Source organism: Neopsephotus bourkii, unplaced genomic scaffold (genome assembly GCF_033783945.1).
Source record: "Neopsephotus bourkii isolate Nb327-2 ecotype Australia unplaced genomic scaffold, CSIRO-AGI_Nbou_v1 NB_855, whole genome shotgun sequence".
NCBI lineage: Eukaryota > Metazoa > Chordata > Aves > Psittaciformes > Psittacidae > Neopsephotus > Neopsephotus bourkii.
Window position 1 is genome coordinate 1,775,630 of NW_026901351.1, and position 18,607 is coordinate 1,794,236.

An 18,607-nucleotide genomic window follows, 5' to 3' on the forward strand; every position below is an offset into this window, starting at 1 on the left:
GTGGGGGAGGAGTAGGGCCCGGTCCCCGGTGTTGTCAGGCGAGCGAGCAGGCGCTGGATTCTTCGGTTTGCGGACGTTCCGCGCAAATAAGCGGGCGGGGGGGGAGGTTCCTTCTGCCTGTGGGGTGAGAAGCAGAGCAGCCGAGGCGCCCTGTGCAGATGGAACCCAGCAGCGGGAGCCGCTGCCCCAGGCCCGCCGTTGCGGCGGTGGCGGCCGTTCTGCCGGCGGGCGGTACCGGGGAGCGTTTGGGTGGTGCCACCCCCAAGCAGTTCTGCACCGTGCAAGGGAGGCCGCTCGTCAGCTACACGGTGCGGGCGATGGAGAGGTAACGAGACAGGCGTCGCTCGTCTCCCTGCCCCCGTCCTGCTGGCCATCCCCTTAGCCCCCGGCCTCGCCGCTTGAGGTCCGGCCGCTGGCCCTCGCTGTGCAGCCACTCCGCAGAAAGCAGCTGGCCGCGACCTTGCTGCACGCCCCGGAGCCGCCTCCCCTCGGAGGGTTTCGTGCTGTGTTTTGGTGGGACCTCCTGCTCTCCCCGGCCAGTCCAAATGCATAGAGGTGGCAGGGTGGCAGGAAACTGGTGTGCTCTGAGCACTGGCAGGCTCAACTGGGAAGAGGTGCTGGCTGCTCTCCCCTGTCCCAGCCCTCCTCACCACTGTTCCGGGTGGCCTTGTTCTCGCCTCAGCACTGCTCCTGTCTGGTGGTTGTATCACTTTTCAGTGCCTCTGGAGATCAGTTTGAGGTGCTGAGCCTCGGAATCTGAGGTTTTCTGTAGTTGCAGGGTTTGGTTTGGTGAGCCTCAAGCTACCACAGCACTGAAAACAATCGTACTACTGTTGAGAGGCCTTAGCAAAAAGTCTGTTCTGCCACAGGTGTTGGAGATGATCTTAATATTGTCTAGAGGCCTGGAGAAAAGATCCACTCTTCACAGTGGGGTGAACTCAGTTGTCTACAGCATTTGCATTATGCCTGAACATTATGGGCCATAGCAGAATAACCTGCCTCATCTGAAAGCTTAAGTGCCCCTTTAAGTTACAGTTTCTGGGTTAGAAGCTGATAGCTCAGGCAGCATGAGGCTGCGTGCATAGATTTTTTTTTTTTGTGTATGTTGGAACAAAGAAAGTCATAGTCATTAATGGCGTATTTTAGCAGTCAGGTTTTTCCTTGTCATAAAACTGAGTTCTAGGCATGTGACTGACAGCTAATATATTGTTAAATGTTAACATAATGTAAGTCTTGTATCTAGTGTCACTTGAAACAGTGCAGGTAGGAGTGGAGTGTCAGATGTGTTCTGGATGTTTTGCAGTAACTTGTAGAAAAATAAACTTAGATTTCAGAGAGAATAAACGGTGAGGAGAAGAGGGTGCTGAAAAGAAATGGGATTGCCAACATCTCCTGAAGTTCTTAATTCATGGAAACTTGTACAACATCAAAATTGGGACTCTTTTTACATTCCCACCCAGAGAGGCTTCCCTCAGGTCACTTGTTACTTCATGAAAGAAATACTGCTTGTTGTCTTCATCTAATTTTCAACAGCAGCAAGTCACAAAGCTAAGCACATCAGTAAGCAAAACCTCCATTCCAAGGCTTGTCACAGCTGTAACTCTCTGCCAAAATGTCATGGGAATCTACAGAGAAGAATAATATCCTTACTCTGTGTATTGGAGACCTAGAAAAGAGAACAGAGTGAGGTTTGGGAAGGAAATGGTATTCACAGGAAAATAAAACATTCATTAAAAAAAAAAAATCCTTCATTTTTCACCGCCAGTAAGCTGTGAGAAAATAACAGTTCTTTGAGCAATAGTGTTATGCTTATGTGCTAAAGCTGTAAAAAAAATTAGAAGGTTGAATCTCATTGTGCAGTCCAGCCAAGCGTGTGATCCCAAGTTGGTTGTGACAGTAACAGCCTAGGGCTTTTGGTTAACTTTAGGAGTGAACTAACTGGTGGCAGTGCTCTCACAGGCAGAGCTTTCTACCATCTCTGTCCTGAACTGTAGTGTTGGCTGGCATGCAGTGTATATGGAGAGTTGGGAACAGATGTACTCTAAAGCTGTGAATGGTTTTCATTTTCATCTTTACTTCAGAGAAGGTACCTTGTTCTTTGTGTGAACACAGGTGCAAAAATGTAACATTGAGGGACTGCAGTTTGTCACATAATCTATCACCCTGAAGTGGCAGATACCTGTGTTTAGCTTGATACTCTCTTCTGATGTCTGTTTACCTGCTGCAATTGAATGAATCTTTGAGTCATTAGCCTGTAATAACCACTTCAACCGAAGTTAGCTACTGCAGCTATTATTGAGCATACTTTAATGTGAAAGAACTGTAGCAACATACAGACAAATACATGAGTAAATCGGGAATTTTCATCTGCTTTGCATGTGCTTTTAAAAAATCAGGAGAAAAAGGTTTTTGCACATTTCAGCTGAAAGTGATGAGAATCTTAAATATGGAAAATCTGGCAAACAAGACAAGAGCAGACATGAATGAATAAGCAGTGCATCCTGTTGCATAGCATAGCAGCATGTAGAAGGTTGTCCTGCCAATAGTAATCACAGATGATGCCCTTAGGAGGAGGAGGTGAGAAAAAACAGAGTGAGGAGAAATTACTGGGTTTTGTTGCCAGTACAGTGATGATGATAGGAAGGTCGGGTCCTACCTTGGGGGTAAAATTAAAGTGTGTTGGAGAACTTAAATGTTTGGCTTTCCTAGTGGATTTGTTGCAGTATAAAATAGAACCTCTCCAATTTCTTTTCTGAGATGGAGGAACCTCAGCTCTGTGTGCATGCGCACACACGTATTTTACTAAAGCAATATAGGGGAAAACAGACAAAGCTAAAGGTTGGTTTTTAAAATCATTGTGGGACAAATAAGTTAGTGTTGTTCCTTCTATTCTCAAGTTTCAGCAGTTCTTGAAAGTACAGTGAGAAGTTCTGAAAGAGGAAAGCAGGGTTAGTATGTTTACTGGCAGAATAAAGATTTTCCATAAAAGTTTCAGACAACTTTGTTTACTTTGCTTGCTGTAACGTAATATCTTAAAACAGATGGCCTTGTATAAAAACAAAGAAATAAAAGGTCAACATTACCTGGGGGAAGCATCTGAGGAATCACTGCTTCAAAAGTCTCTTGTGTCTCTTGTGTCCTTATTAGTCAGGTATTTTTCCCCATTGGCTGATGCATGTTCACTAACTCTACTGGTCACACAATTACAGATTTGCTGAATGTATCTACTGTGGTAGGTTTCTTTGTCCAGTTGTCATTATCTTATTCTTGAAATTGCTTATGAGCTAAAAATAATTGTAACAAACAATCCAATTGTTTTAACTTTATGAAGGTATCTTTGTTATCTTGTGTGACTAATAAGGAGCACTTTCAGGAAAGAATGAATGGCTTCTGTATATGAGATGCTCAAAACTTCCATAATGTGAAACTTTTCAGACTTAAAAGCTCCCTACTTCCATTTATTTCTATTATATATCAGTAAAGTTATAACAAAGCTGTTATGGAGCAAAAGGAAGTTATGCTTGCATTCTGCAAGTGCATATTTTTCTTGACAGTTCCTTTTCTCATTTGGTGCTTGAATACTAAATGATTTATCTTGTATCTCTGAAGTTTCTGTGGCAGTGAAAGATCATATCTTACACTGCTAAAGCCATCTCAGCAGTGGCTGCCTGGTTCTGCCTTGTTCTGCTGATAAAACTGCTGATTTCAGTAGGTCGTATGTTAAATAGAATTGCTACTATTCAATTGTTACTGGTCTGAGTAAGAGTTGCAAGAAATTGAGTGTATTTAAGCCTCATATCAGATTTCAGGCTGAGCACTAGTTTGTCTGTGGGTGAACCAGAGAAAGAGGGTTAAGTCTCAGTCACATGTGTTACCCAGGCATGCCATTGAGGCAATATAGTCTCAGAACATAACTCATAGGTTATTTAAGTTCCTCTACAATCTGTGTTGTGAAGTCATGTAGTAATAGCTTAATCTGTTGATGAGTTAATGAGTTCCTTTAATTTGAGTTCTAGCTCAGGTAATATAAATGTATATGCTTTTGTTTAAAATCTAATGGAACAGTACTATTTTCCTCTAGGCAGCTGGTCTGTAGGTGATGACAAGAAGGAAACAAGCATATAGTCCTTTTCTGCCTCGTTGTTTTCCTACTACTAATATTAAAGTCCTCCCAAGGCAGTTGTAAAGTAATTACAACTGAGTTCTTGTGTTTCATTTGATCAGACCTGATTTTTTCACTTTAGAGATACAGTCTATGTTGCATGGAAGGATTAGAGTTTTGTATTTAGTGCTTGTTAAAGCACATTGGGGTACAGTATTCTGACCTTTTTTATGCCTTGTGTTGATTCTGAAGCTTCCATTATCGCAGTCTAATATTAAGGTTATAAAATGGAAAGGGTGTTTCCAATTGTTAAACTTGTTTTAAGCAAGTCCTGAGCTTCCTCAGAGAGATTTAATACTAAAATAGTAAGAAAAGGTTGTGACAAATTGAGGGAGAAAAAGATCCATCTACTGCCAGATTGAAGTCGAAAAGTATCAGTAATCACTCATTAAAACACTTTGCAATATTTCCATAAGCAGGTCTTTAAAAGAGTAAGCACCTGTGTGGTGCACAGTTCTCATTCACTAGAGTTTGTAGCATGCTTTACCAAATTAGTACTTTTCATGGGTTTTGGTAGGACACATTAGGCTTCAAAGCCAAAGTTGTTCTTGTACCTGATCAGTCTAGAGGATACCTTTATACTCTTGCATGAATAGGTTGCATCTCTAAATCCTAGCTTTAATTATAGAACATTAGTCCAGAATGGGTTTGAGGACATACTCAAGTTTATAAATGTGTTTATCCAGACACAGGGTGGAGCTGTGGCCGCATCCTGTCACTTTTTCATGTATTGTATCACTGGAGGCCTTAAGCCATTCCACTCCCCCTGTGCAGAGATTTATCATAGGCTGGCCAGTATGCCTGTTCTCTTCCTTTCGTCTCAGAAGATGCAGTGTGCTACCCAGCTGCCTCATAAACTTCCTCATTTGACTCCAGAATGGGAAATGTCAGTGCTGCTCTTACATAGTCATTAGTGAATGTGCAGACTGGTCACTGTTTCTGAGAGCTGTGTAAGGCTATACTCTTGCTGCAAATAGAAGAGCAGAGCTCTAATTCTCATGTAGTGTGAAATAGCTGCTCTTGAATTTTGCTGTATTTAAATGACTGACTCTCAGTATTCAAAAGAAAAAGTGAGATGGATCCAATTATTTTGCCCTAGTTCTAAGTTGAAGTCATGCAGAGGTGCTAAGTTGTGTGGCTAAATGTAAGACTATGCCAGGACTCATTTGAGAGGTTTGAAAACCTTTTGATGAACCTGTTGTGAGTGACTAGTTGAAACTTGAAACCATATGACTTCAGATTTTACCTTTGAATAACATCAGTACTTACAATATGCTGAGAATAAGTTAGTTTGGTTGTATGCCTTTGTTAATAAAATGAATATAAGGACAAATAGGTTTATTTAGAATAATGCCAATAGCACTTCTAGTTATTTTATTTTTAATAGTTATTCTGAATTCATTGAAATAAATGTAATGGAGTTCCATTAATTAAAAACCCTGAAACATACAGAAGACAGAAGATGGTCTGATGTTTCACATAGTTCTAGGGCAGTGATTTGTGTCACAGATGACTTCACTTTTGGAGGAAGAGTAGTTCCTAGGCAATGCTTTCACATCTGTTATTGCAGGAATCAATACCTTGAGGCTGTGTATTTCTGAACTGTAAATTTTTATTTTTAATTCTAACTGGAAGTATGTAGTACGTTAGTCTGTGTTGTGTTTGCAAAATTAGTTTCAATAGATTTACTAATTTTAGTTGAGAGAATGTACTATGCTTGTCTCCTGTCCTAGTTGGATATGTAGGATACATATGAGTAATTTTACGATAGTAAATAGTGAATTGTGTTTGTAATTGTTGCTCATCTGATGAGTTTGGTGTCTGTCGTGCACCACCCCACCTCCCCCCCCAGTCATCTGTGGAGACACAGAAAGGCAATAAAATAATTTAATATCCTTTTTATGCTCTCTACATAGCATTTAGGAAATAAGATACTCAAATAGCTGTATTTGAATGATTAAGTTAGTTTGAAGCTCAGTATGCCACATGTGACTAGAATTTGTATTCCTAGGTCCTTTGACACAAGTGTGACTTCACTTATGACTGGTTTAGTCTGGTGGGTGATAGGTCATTCTCCCTGCATACCACCACTCAATTGGAGAACTAGGCTGATACTAACAGTAAAAACTTGAAGTTATCTAAAAATATGCTTTTCATATTATGGTAATTTTACCTAGCTACCTATGTTTTTACATTTTGCTAGCTTCCTAGAGCAGAAATCTTTCTGTGTGTGTATATTGTTTCCTGTGAATATGCAGGTGTCACAGTTTTGATTCATTAGCAATCTGTCAATTGCTGCTCATGCCTGCCTTAATAGTGAGCTTTGTTTCAGAGTTTCCTGATCCTCTTACTCACTTGTACACAGTGTACTGCACAGTAGAACATGGAGTACTCCAGGTCCTAAGATTTACCAATTTATTGGAGACTGAATTTAGAGAAAGCTGAAATAACAGACTCTAGCTGATTGATTTAGAGCTTATGTTTGAAGCTAGGAATGAGGCTGGAGTAAGAAATGTTTTGAAGATATTTCAAAGGGTTATTAGAAGATGCCTTTTTTACTGGTTGTTGGAAGCCAGTCCCTTCCCAGAATTCCAGTTTGGTTGACATCTGTGTATTGGTAGAGATCTAATGTAGCTTTTCTTTTAAAGGTGGAGTGGTAATGCACAGATGAAAAGATGGACTCGAGTGTACTTAGAGATGCTTTATTTACCCATCTTGAAATTATTTTGATATTAATTTCTTTGTTTTATGGCGATACCTCTACTTTTATTCATGTCTACTTTTTCTTTACTATTTCTTCTAGGATAAGTTGGATATCTGACATTGTTGTGGTTGTCTCTCCTGAAAATATTGAAACAATGAAATCTATCACTGAAAAATACGGCCATAAAAGAGTTACAATAGTAAAAGGTGGAGTCACTCGTCACCGGTCAATTTTCAATGGACTGAAGGTATTTGCAGAGAATGAATTTTCCAATCAGCTGCTCCAGAAACCAGAAGTAGTGATTATCCATGACGCTGTGAGGCCATTTGTTGAAGAAGATATTCTTTCAAAAGTGGTTACGGCTGCTAAAGACCATGGGGTATGTATTATACAGCAATGCAACTCTGCAGTGTTCTTTATATTGTACAGTGTAAAATAATGATTGATGAATAAGGGTTTTTCTAGCAATTTAATTAGTGTATTATGTTGATTTCTAAGTAGAACAGGTTCAGAATCTGTATTATGCAGAGAGGTCAGATGGGGGAGGAAGACATTTTTAAATGCTGCAGGCGTTACTTGCTATGGGGAATAATTATTGCCACAGAGACTATAAGTAAGAGATTGAATTGATCAGCAATTTGCTAGTTGAAAGGTAGATTACATAATAATAGTTTACCTTTTTTTCCAGGCAGATTTCTTACCTAATGCTAGAATAGTTCAGTTAGTGATTACTAATAATAAACAGAGTGCTGTATTGCTTGAGTCACAAGCTTTGTATGTTTTTACCTTTATATGTGAATCCTAAGGAAGTGGCAGAGTATCTCTGTCTTAATGTTATCCTAAGTATCTCTGTCTTAATGTTAAATTTTTCTAGAATCTGTAAATGTTGCAAACTGCTGAGAAGAAGGGAAAGTGGGAAGCCTCCAAATGTATGTTGGAGATCCTCCTGATGGAAATCACTGCACCTGAGGACCGGGAATATTTACAGGAACCAGAAAGATTTCTGAGAAACTAAGTGATATGTGAAGGGGAAGAGCTTGGTAGAACTTGTATGATGCAAGTAGAAAGGTAGAGTTATGAAAGGCATGCACTAGCTGCAAGAGGAACTGGTGAATAAACTGTCTGATCAAGACAGAGATGTAAGAAATCATGACTTAGTCACAGGCTTTTTTGTACATTTTGCTATTCTTACCTTGTACTTCAGTTCTTCGTTAATAAGACACTATAGAAGGCTTCCCTACTTCAAAGAGATGGTTTCAGGTAGAAGTCATTAGTGACATCAGATTGTTTGGATGTTAGCAAGCTAGGAAAATCTACCGCTGCTTGTCTGTTTTTCTCAAGAAATGAAGTAAAAGATAAGCTAATTGACAGATGATTTGCAACCCTGACAGTGGAATGAAGAGTCCAAAGAATGACTTCTGGTATTTCCTTAGCACTCCTCCACCTCTTCTTTGAAAGCTCATATTATAGAAGGGGAATGTATGACTTGTTAAAATATTTATTATGAAAATTAAGTCCTGCGAGGTCCCTCAGAACACTGTTAGAAGTCTAGATATACTGAGCTTCTTAATAGTAGGCCTGTACTTTTGTGCATTGGCTTAATCTGGAATGGCAATAAAATAGTAACTCCGCTCTGTAGTTTTCAGTGATACAGAACATAAGTTTCCAGTCATTAAAACTTAAATTCCGTTAGAATTTTAACAAGGTTTTTGACCTTTCTCCTGTAGCACAAAATAATATCCCAGAATTGATTCCCTGCCAAAGACTTTAAAAACACATTCCCTTGGTAAATCTGTTCTAAATGTGATTCTTTGAGAGCACTAGAAGAATGGGGTTAATTGTACTGATGTTGAGTTGAAATGAGAAAAACACAAACACATTCAGAAAAGAGTTAAGGTGTCTTTGCATGTTATGGTGTATCGTATCACATTTGTCTTTGTGTTCGAGTTTTTTGTTCACTTTTTCTTGAAACTTGTGTGATATTAATGTAATATTTTTTGTCCTGGTTTTAATGGTGTGTAAGACATTTTCAGTAAAACAGTAGGGAACCAAGGCAATCTCCATTGACCTTCTCAAAGAAGCGTACTCTAGTTCTAGAAGTTCTGAACTCTTGACTGATAAATATTTCCTTACCTAGATCATGGAAGTATTTCATTTGATCTCAAAAGGGTGATCTTACACATTTGGCATAGTCTTTTCCATTGTATAGTGTGTGTCTGAAATGTGCATGGTATTTATTAGCTCTCTGATGACTTCCTGTGTTGGCTTAGTTCCATGGAATTCAATGAGGCTAGGCTGTCAGAGAACTGGACTCCAAGAGCTGTTAGCTACTGATGTTACCTAACAAAGTAGTTGAATTAAGGAACATGAGAAGAACTTCATTTTATGTAATGAATTGGAGAAGCTTGCTGCCAGAGAGAGGTGGCTGTCTTCACTTGACAACTACAGGATTCTGAAGTAATAAATGACTGGAAAGCTAAGACTTTTTTTCAAAAGTGACATGGATGGTTTTGAAAAAAATTTGATCAAGGGAAGCTATCATCTTTAGTTCTTCCTATAGTCAAATTCCTTGCATATCTAAGGGGGAGCCAGTTCTTCAATCTTTCAGTACAGAAAGTAATTACTTCCTTTTGCATTATGTAGAAAGGTACAAAACCTGGCAGAAACATCATATTAAATCTCTAGTGTAATAGCGGTAATGCTGTATTGTTGTTCATCTGCATACCATATAGGTAGCATAATTATGAGAAGCTTTAATGTTTTTTAAAATGGCAATTGATCAAGTAAGTTATTGCACTTCTAGCTGCCAATTGTCAGACAAATAAACTGCTTTATTACACTTACTAATCAGTTTGTTATTTGCCTGTGGGAATTAAAATGTGTATCTTATCCAGAACTAATAAATTATGCCTTAAATCCCCCAAACAATTGCTTGATTATGTGAAAATATTACTTTGTAACCAATTAAATTCCATTTATGTTTTTGGGGTAATTTTGTAATTAAAATTACATGTTTCTAGAAACAAATTCTTTATTGCTAGTAAAAGGAAAAGTGGAAGCTTCGGAAGGCATCAGTCCAAAGCCTTCAGCAATATCTCTTTGCGAACATTACATTTTAAACAACATAACAAAAAAGGAAAAGGCATGCAAGGAAAACTCGGGGGGGGGGAACTTGTCATTTCTTCTACTGAGAGTTTAAAAAAGGCATATGCAGTCAAAGACTCTTTCTGTAGTTAACATAAACTAGATTTGAAGGTATGGTTTATTTCTTTGAAAGGACTGAATCAAAACAGCTTTCTTCATTCTTAAAAACTGGTTTCTGGAAGCTGTCTAACATTGTTACTTTATTCTCAGCTTTAGCAAGAATCCGAACAAAGCATACATCCCAGTACAGATGTACAGTATTACTTGGTTGCATGGGCTCTTACGCACATGCACACTCAGTCAAAATAATACCCCCCAGACAGAAAGCATGATTGTGGGGGTGTTATATAGCAAATTTAGAGGAAAATATTTTAAGAGCTACATGCTCTTAGCTATGATAAGGCACATGAAGGACAGAGAGATAATTCAGGACAGCCAGTGTTATGAAATTGCTTCACCAAATTCAAGTCCTGCCTGACCAACCTAGTGGCATTCTCTGATGGACTGTTTTGATAGATGGGAAGGGCTACGGGTGTTGTCTAGCTGGACTCCCATAAGCTAGCAGTGTGTGCATGCAGCCCAAAAGGCCAATCATCTTGAGCCACATCCAAAGTAGCATGGCCAGCAGGTCAGGGGAGGTAATTCTGCCCCTCTACTCTCTGCTCTGGTGGGACCCCATCTGGAGTACTGTGTCCAGGTCTGGGGTCCTCAGTACAGAAAGACATGGATCTGTTGGTGTGGGTCCAGAGGAGGGATACAAAAATAGTCAGAGGGGTCGAGCACTGTGTCTATGAAAGATGGGCTGAAAGAGTCAGATTTGTTCAGCCTGGAGAAGAGAAGGTTCCAGAGAGACCTTATTGCAGCCTTTCAATATATCAAGGTGTCTTGTAAGGATAGAGAAAGACTTTTAAGCATGGCCTGTTGTGATAGGAGAAGTGGTAATGGTTTTAAACTAAAAGAGGGCAAAATTACACTAGATTTAAGCAAGATTTTTTTATTTTTTCCTTTATGATGTGGGTGGTGAAATACAGGGACAAGTTGTGCAAAGGGGTGGTAGATACCTGGTCCCTGGAAACATTCAAGGTTGGATGGGGATCTGAGCAACCTGATGTAATTGATGATGTTCCTGCTTCTTTCAGGGCCGGTTGGACTAGATGCCCTTTAAAGGTGTCTTCCAACCCAAACTATTCTAACATTCTACATTACTGTGAAGATCAGAATCGCTTTAGTAGCCATGAAACTTTTTTGTATGTGTGAAGAAAACAAGTGTGGTTTTGCTGCTGTACAGAAAAGAGTTACACAATGCATGACTCCTTTTTAAACTCTATAATAATGGTAACTGTAAGAAACATACTAATGTTTCCATAGCTTATGGCATTATTCTTCCCATAGAGAATTATAATCATCTCAACCAAGTTGTTATTTTCTGTGTTGAATGGAGGACTGATGTATTGTTAGCAAATACTTGCAGTCTTTGTCCTAACAACATGTAGTGTTCGGTGGTGGGAAATAGCTGTCATTTCCCAGTCCCCATTTAAGTGATTTGGATGATTTATTGCATTCATTAGGGAGGATGCAACTTAAAGAACTGAAGTACATAAATCATAGACAGAAACTTAAATTATAATCTCCCTTTCTTCTTTGCACCATTTCCGTGTTGTATTAACAGAGCCAGCTGGGCCTAATGCAACTAGTACTTAATCCTTTTTAAAAAGGTGACTTAATCCCACTTTTTTTAGCTTCTGGAAGTCTACACATACAATATTTTTAACCTTTTTTTAGGTAGGATTAGGTTATCCTGGAAATAAATTTTCAGCATAGCTTCCTGTAGTTAAGTGGTTGCTGAGGTCATTTATATGTAGTGTCTATAAAATGCACCTCCTTTAAATTCAGAGAAATGGTGTGTATCACATTGCTGTTGATTTGAGGCTAATTAAAACTTGGACACTTCATCTGAGAAAACAATATGACTTTGGAAATGAAGCAGCCTTTAGCAAAGATATGTCTATTTAGTCACTCAGATTTCTTCTTCCTGCAGCAGATCAAAGCAGTAAAGAATAGTTCCTTAAAATAAGGGATATCTTGGCTTGTACAGCATGTATGAGGAGCTGAATAAAGGCCCTGTATTATTCTAGCCACTTCTACATGGCAAGATCTGGAAGAGATTCTTAGCTGTATCTCTCTGGTGAAGGATTAGGCATGCACACCTCTTGAGTTTTTCCCTTTTTTGCCCAATATTGCACTGAAAAGAAATCTGGGTTTTCATTCAGAAATGCCCCTAGCTGCATTTTGGCTGAGTTTGTGATCTGGGTGGTTATGGCAATGACAGCACCAGCCCTGCAGGTTGCTTGAGGCTTCTGAAAGCCAACTTGGCCTGTTTCATATGCTGTAATACTTTGCTGGACTGGTTCTGTGCTTATCCTTCTGTTTCCAAGAAGGTAGGTGGGTTGTGGCACAGATAGAACTAAAACTGCCTTGAGGAGCATTGGAGCATGTAGGAGAGAATTCATGAGGTATTAAATTCATACATGTGTGTAATAAAGTCGTTGAGCCAAACTTGCATGGTAGAGTATAATCCATTTTACAAGGCTCTTGGTAACAGAGGTGGTCTTAAATGAAGCTTGTATAAAGAAGTGACTTGAAATTTTGAATGTAAAGGGCTGAAAGGGAAAGAAGCTTGGGTGCAAGGACAGGGCACAAGCAGTTCTGAGAGAAGCAGCTGAACAAATTCAGAAGGCAAAGACATTTGATAAGCAGCTGCAGAGTTGCTTAGGGAGCTGCATGACCACGAACTATAGTGCCTGTGGTTTTGGTTGCTCAGGGCTGTGTGTGTGAAAGGGTTATTAATTAAACACTGCAGTTTTGCATTTCACTGATTACCTTGTGCAACACCTCAAGATTTTTGTTTTCATTATAATATGCTAATATTGCTAAATATATATTATATTGCTAATTATATATTATTGCTAATATATTAAGCTTCTGATTAAAGCAATATGTAATGGATCAGTAGCCTTCTCATCATGGTATTGTTGATTTTATTATACTAATGTAGACTTTCTGGAGGTAAAATACAACTTCTTAACTGTAATTGTAACTCCTGTGGTAGTAGCTTCAAGATTTTTAATCCTTTGAATACAGATGTTAACTCCTCTTTATACTTATTTACTCTAATAAGAAAATCCTTTGTGACACAGTGCGCTTTCAATGATAGCTTTTTGCAATATAAATCAGTAATTAGGGTATGAAAGATAGCTTTCTGACTGTAAGATGTGTTCTGTTACTAGATAATGTGAGATAATACTGTACAGAGTAAAATGAATAGTCTTGTTAATTTTAGAAGCAAAAATGATTGATTTTGTGATTCATTAAGTTTTATAGCAAATACTCTGTTTAATTTTTGTTACCTAGATTTGCAGTATAGCGCTGGTTAGAATGAGAAAGTGCTGGTAGCTCATTTTGTTGTCGTCTTAGATTGAGTGAATGCTAAAATTTAAAGCTGTAAGTATACTTAAAAATATTTCTAAAAGTGCTGAAAGCAAATAGTAGCATACTGGTCACAGGATTGGCTTTGGAATATTTAAATTGCTTATACTGAATTTTACATATCACAATTGCATATAATATATAGCTGTTGCTGACAGCTGAAAAGATTAAATATGTCATAAGTAAGTGTTGAAGCACTCTACCAGTATGTGCTGCTCTTTAGGTGGGGGATGCTACATGTGGTCTGGATCATATATTTAGTGTGGATCTTTGGTAGCATGATGCTGATTTTAAACAACCTTTGAAGTACTTCTGAAAAAACCTACCAAGACAGCAAAAGCTTAATGAATGAGAACATGTTGTTAAACATTACCAATTATTGCACTGTGACAAAAATTAGCTGAATATGTTGACTAAGGTAATAATACCATATTTGGCTAATAGCATGATAAAATGCATCTTACTGAATATACAGTACTGTTGTATTTATTGAAAACACAGACTTACTCAACCGTTCTTGAATTTCTCACAAAGAATGTACAGATAAAGAATGCACTGGAAGAAATGATGTATAATTTGTATAACACCATGAAATTGTATATGTTGGTTTAATCCTGCTATCATTTTAAATTCTCTATTGTATTATGATTTATGGCAGTAATTCATAGTACAAGAGCAATATAAATGACACATTCTTATGACTTTCAATCTGCTTTAAAAAAAAAACCCAATTTTAATATGAGATCAAATGTTTGCATCAAGAAGTTATATCATTTTTGCAGTACCACTCTGTTTTTTCTTTAGTGCATATGTATGTTCCTGGTTTTGCTTCTTTTCAGTATCATTATGTTCTTGAGCTTGTTTTCAGTGCTGTGTGTTGAAAAATTGCATCCTGTAATAGGCCTAGTTCTGCTTTCTTCCTCCACCTCAGATTATATATCTCTTCAGTTGTGTATTTCTATCATCCTGTCTTTTTGAGGGGAATGTTTGATTTTCTTTGAGAAATCTGAATTTTTCCACAGAATAGCATTTAGAATTTGGCATGTTGTTGATTAGATCAAAATTATATTTACTGATGCTTAAAGGTAAATGCTTTAAATATAAAAGAACAGAGATTATGTAAAGTGGCAAAGAACATATGCAGCCTTAATTTTTGAGCAACAGTTTGTTATTGGTAATCTTCTTTAGTTTGCTATAACTAATTGGGGCTCTGACATGTCCTGATGTGCGTGTAATCTTCCCATTTACTTAGATAATATGTTCTGATAAAGGTGACCTCATTAGAAGAAATGGTTTTTTTTTCTTAAACAGTGTCATAAATATACATCACATTTGTTTAAGGCATCTTGTGTCTTTGAAGTCAGTTCAATGTACAACATAGTGTCAGCTCATTAACAGTGGATCAAAATGTATATTAAATTTCTGATTAAACAACCCCTCTTTTTGCAGCTAGGAATAAACACAATTATAACTTCTTCCTTCCTGGTGTTGGTTTAAGAATAACATGTGTCCAATTTTAGTGAGTTCAACTGTTGCTCCTAGCCAGCTGGGTAAACAGACTTCAAGGAAATTATGTGAAGTTTAGCATACAAGCCTTTTTTCATGGTGTTCAAAACTCCTTACATCTGTTCTAATTAACTTTCTTTTTGTCTGGCTGATTATTAGGTTTATATCTGTGTTAGACCAGGTTTGTTTAACATTTCAACCAGTGCTGTCCTTGGGCAAATAAAAGCTGCCAGTACAAATATGTCAACATAGCTGGAATTGGACTGATTGGTGTTACTGCCTACATAGGAAATTTTAGTGGGTATCTTACTAATGAGAGTCAAAGATTGTATGCCCATAATGACTATAAATTTTGATTTTTTTTCTCCTCCAATGAAATTCAAAATAAGTAATTTAAGACTTATCCTTTTTGTTTAAAAAACAAAGATACCTGGCAGAAAAAAGATAACGTTTTTTAATTCAGCCTTAATACCTAATGGATACACAGCCCGGGTTGTGTATTGTTCTTGTATGTCAGTAGAAGAAATAGGTAGAAGGAATCCTGTCCCCACCACAGCACTGCCACGCAAATTAAGTCTATGCTGCATGGTAGAGTCTGAGTGTGCGTGTGGGTGAAGGTGGACTCAAATTTGTGTTTCTGCATGATAATGAGATTGCCTCTGTCTTTCTTGTGGTCTGCCACTCTACTGAGTCATGCCAGTTGTCCTGTAGTCCTGACTGCGTGCTGTATTTGGACCTTCAAGAAAAGCTTGCAGTTGAGGTTCTGGTTTGGAGGGGGTCTTTTGGATGTGACATTAATGGAAGGAGTTATGAGGACATATGTTATGAGGACAGATTTGAGTTGAACCCACGCAGCCAGACTGCTGGCTTGCCTTGCTGTACAGAAGATAAGTGGTTCTGGTGCAGAATGGAGTTATGAAATCTGTGGTCCGTGTGCAGGCTTGAATCAGTTCGGTTCAAAAATTTGGCTAGTTTAGGCTTTAACATGTCTTCACATCGAAGTTTAGAAAACTTAGCACATATAGCCAAATTGTAGCTATCAGCTTTACTTCTGTGTAGGAGTGGTAGCTTATAGTTTGTATTGTTAGTTTGTCTATGCTTTTCCATCCAAATAGAATTGTTTTGCCAGGACTTCTGTAGGCTGGAGGAGGAAATACTCTTAAGTCTTCTATTTCTGCAGTGGAATTGTAAAATTTCTTATAGTTACAACTTCTGGTTATAGAAAAGATAAAATGTAGCCCTAGACAGCAGCTGGATACAAAATGCAGAAAAGGAAAAGAAAAAAAAAAGAAATGTAAGAAAAAAGATGCGGTACTTCAGTACAATACCTTGAATGTGCATTGGAAGACATTCTCTAATTGCTTTATTTTACAAAGATAGTTATATCACTTTGTTTTATTAGCTACTCATATTTACAATATGAAAAATTTGAAAACATCTTAAACGTCAAATATTTTAATCTTGTAATTGAGATTTTAAATTTTGCTTTGAAAAATCTGATAAATTTGCAATAAGAAATCTTTCAGGAGAGAAAGGTCTTCTGACTTAAATGGTAATTACTGAGTGTGGCTGAAGCATGTTGTTTACAATTAGATACAATTAGTTGGAGTGCAGATGTCTGAACAGAAATGCATGGTTCTACCTGTTTCATGCATCAGAGATACTGTGTTTATTTCTGTATTTTTTCATACTGTAGATGGCTGTGAATGCCCTTCATGGCAAGTAGCTTGGTCTGTGTAAAAGAATACTTTCCCTGTAGTAACATATGGAAAGAGTTTGATGAAATAAAATGAAAAGAAATTAATCATAGTTATTCTGAGCTGCTTTTGCTGGGTCATAGCCAGACCTAATTTAGACAGAAATCCTTAGGAGATGCCAGTGTTTGGTAACATATAAATAATCTTTTACCTAATAAAAGACATTCCAGGACATATTTGTAAGATGTTAGATATCGAGCTTATCTAAATTAACATCTATTGTTATGCAGTTGAATAGTGTCCTAATGCAGTCCTTGTCTTAATGGAAAAGCAAGATAAAATACAAATTCACCTCTACGAAGTTGACTTTAGTGGAGTTCCCAGATGGATGTATTTGTCCTGCTAACTAGCCCCACAATCTCCATCATGCTGTTTCGAAAAAGTCAGCTGTTTTGAAGTGATGAAAATGTATTTCTAATATACTTTCATTTCCAGTGTATATATGCAAGACAAGTTTACTGTTTCTAAGGCAGGGTGGCTAAATTATTTGGGAGTCTTTGTTCAGTACTGTTTTGCTTGTCAGATTTGAAAACCACTCTGATTAAAGAGTTACAATTATATATGAATATTGAGAAAACATGAAAAAACATGAAAATAGGGACATTCTTTTAAAGATAACGCTTGTAAGCTATGCTTGTACGGGTTTGACATCACAGCTATTCCTGTGTAATTTCAAAACATTGAATCTAATGCAGTGGGGTGATTGAAATATAAATGTACATTTACGTAATGCTGCTGGACAGTTGAGAAGGTAGAAAGCGTAGGGAAAATGGAAGTTCAGGGGAGATAGAAGCTATGAACGGAGAAGAAAAGTATTGTTGGTATAATTAAAAAATAGAAGGGAGTCATGGTAGGGTGATTGGAAATGCTCGCTCAGGACTGGACTTTCTAAGTTTTAGACTGTGATTTCCACTCACTCAAAGTTCAGGATTGCAAATTGGCCGTGTAAGTGAACTTCGTGGGTCTGCGTTAGTACTTGCATCCTACTGGGGACAAGGGTGTGCCAAAGACATTGCATGCTTTTTTTTATTTTCTCTTTGTGTGCCAGCCTGCAGGATCTGTGGTTGTCTGAGCTTGTTACCACACTGCTGTAAAACAAAAGGAATTGTAGTTGTGGTATTTTTTTGTAAGGATTTAGTGCCACTGCGACTTTTGTCTTTTCCTAGTCCATATAATTCAACTTTTTGAGCTTTGCAGCTATTTAGCATTGTTCTGTTTCAACTCTGGCTACCAAAAATGACTGGATCAGTGGTATAGGTGTGTTGGTTTTCATGCTTTTTTGGAGCCTCTGGCTGTTTGATAGCTTGCTCTTGGTAGGTTGTGTTACAGATGTGGAGTGTTGGTGTCACCTGAATAATGCACTGTGTGTTGGAGGTATTTGTAAGCTGAGTAATTTCTTGCTTGTGATATAAGCTCTATCTCCCCCACAATCCTTTGGAAATTTTAATGGGTCCTGTTTTTTCGGTGTGTGTTGTTTGTGGTTGGTTGTTTTTTTTTTGTTTGTTTGTTTTGTTTGTTTTTGTTTTTTTTTTAAGAAAATGAAGATTTTCAGTTTTAGTGAATATTCAGTAAAAATAAGGTATACTGCATTGTGTTAGCCAGGTTTCCATGTTGTGTGTAGGCTTCTGTGGTCTAAACAATCATAAATAATTCTCTAATAAAAGGTGTCATCAATACAGCTTACGTTTTACTCACGTGAACTGACTGTGTTGTCTGATCTTAAAACACAACCTGTTTATGCATTCACTGTATACATGCATCTGAACAATTTCTTGTCAGAATAAAAGTATGATAAAATGAGAGATTTTTAGTGGAAAAAGGAGTACTATTTAGTGGAAAGGTGCATTA

At 37.8% G+C, this 18,607-nt stretch overlaps 1 protein-coding gene across 3 annotated transcripts in view; it reads left to right on the forward strand.

The window, feature by feature from the left end:
- Nucleotides 1-18,607, forward strand: part of CRPPA (CDP-L-ribitol pyrophosphorylase A) — a 120,949-nt gene continuing 102,342 nt past the window's right edge. For 2 of the 3 annotated variants that reach the window (XM_061356451.1, XM_061356452.1), the window contains exons 1-2: nucleotides 1-325; nucleotides 6,966-7,245. In XM_061356451.1, the coding sequence (XP_061212435.1) occupies nucleotides 159-325; nucleotides 6,966-7,245 (447 nt within the window). In that variant the 5' untranslated portion in view covers nucleotides 1-158. Of the gene's footprint in view, nucleotides 326-2,443; nucleotides 2,578-6,965; nucleotides 7,246-18,607 lie in introns of those variants that run through there. The other variant, XM_061356453.1, reaches the window with a different exon arrangement.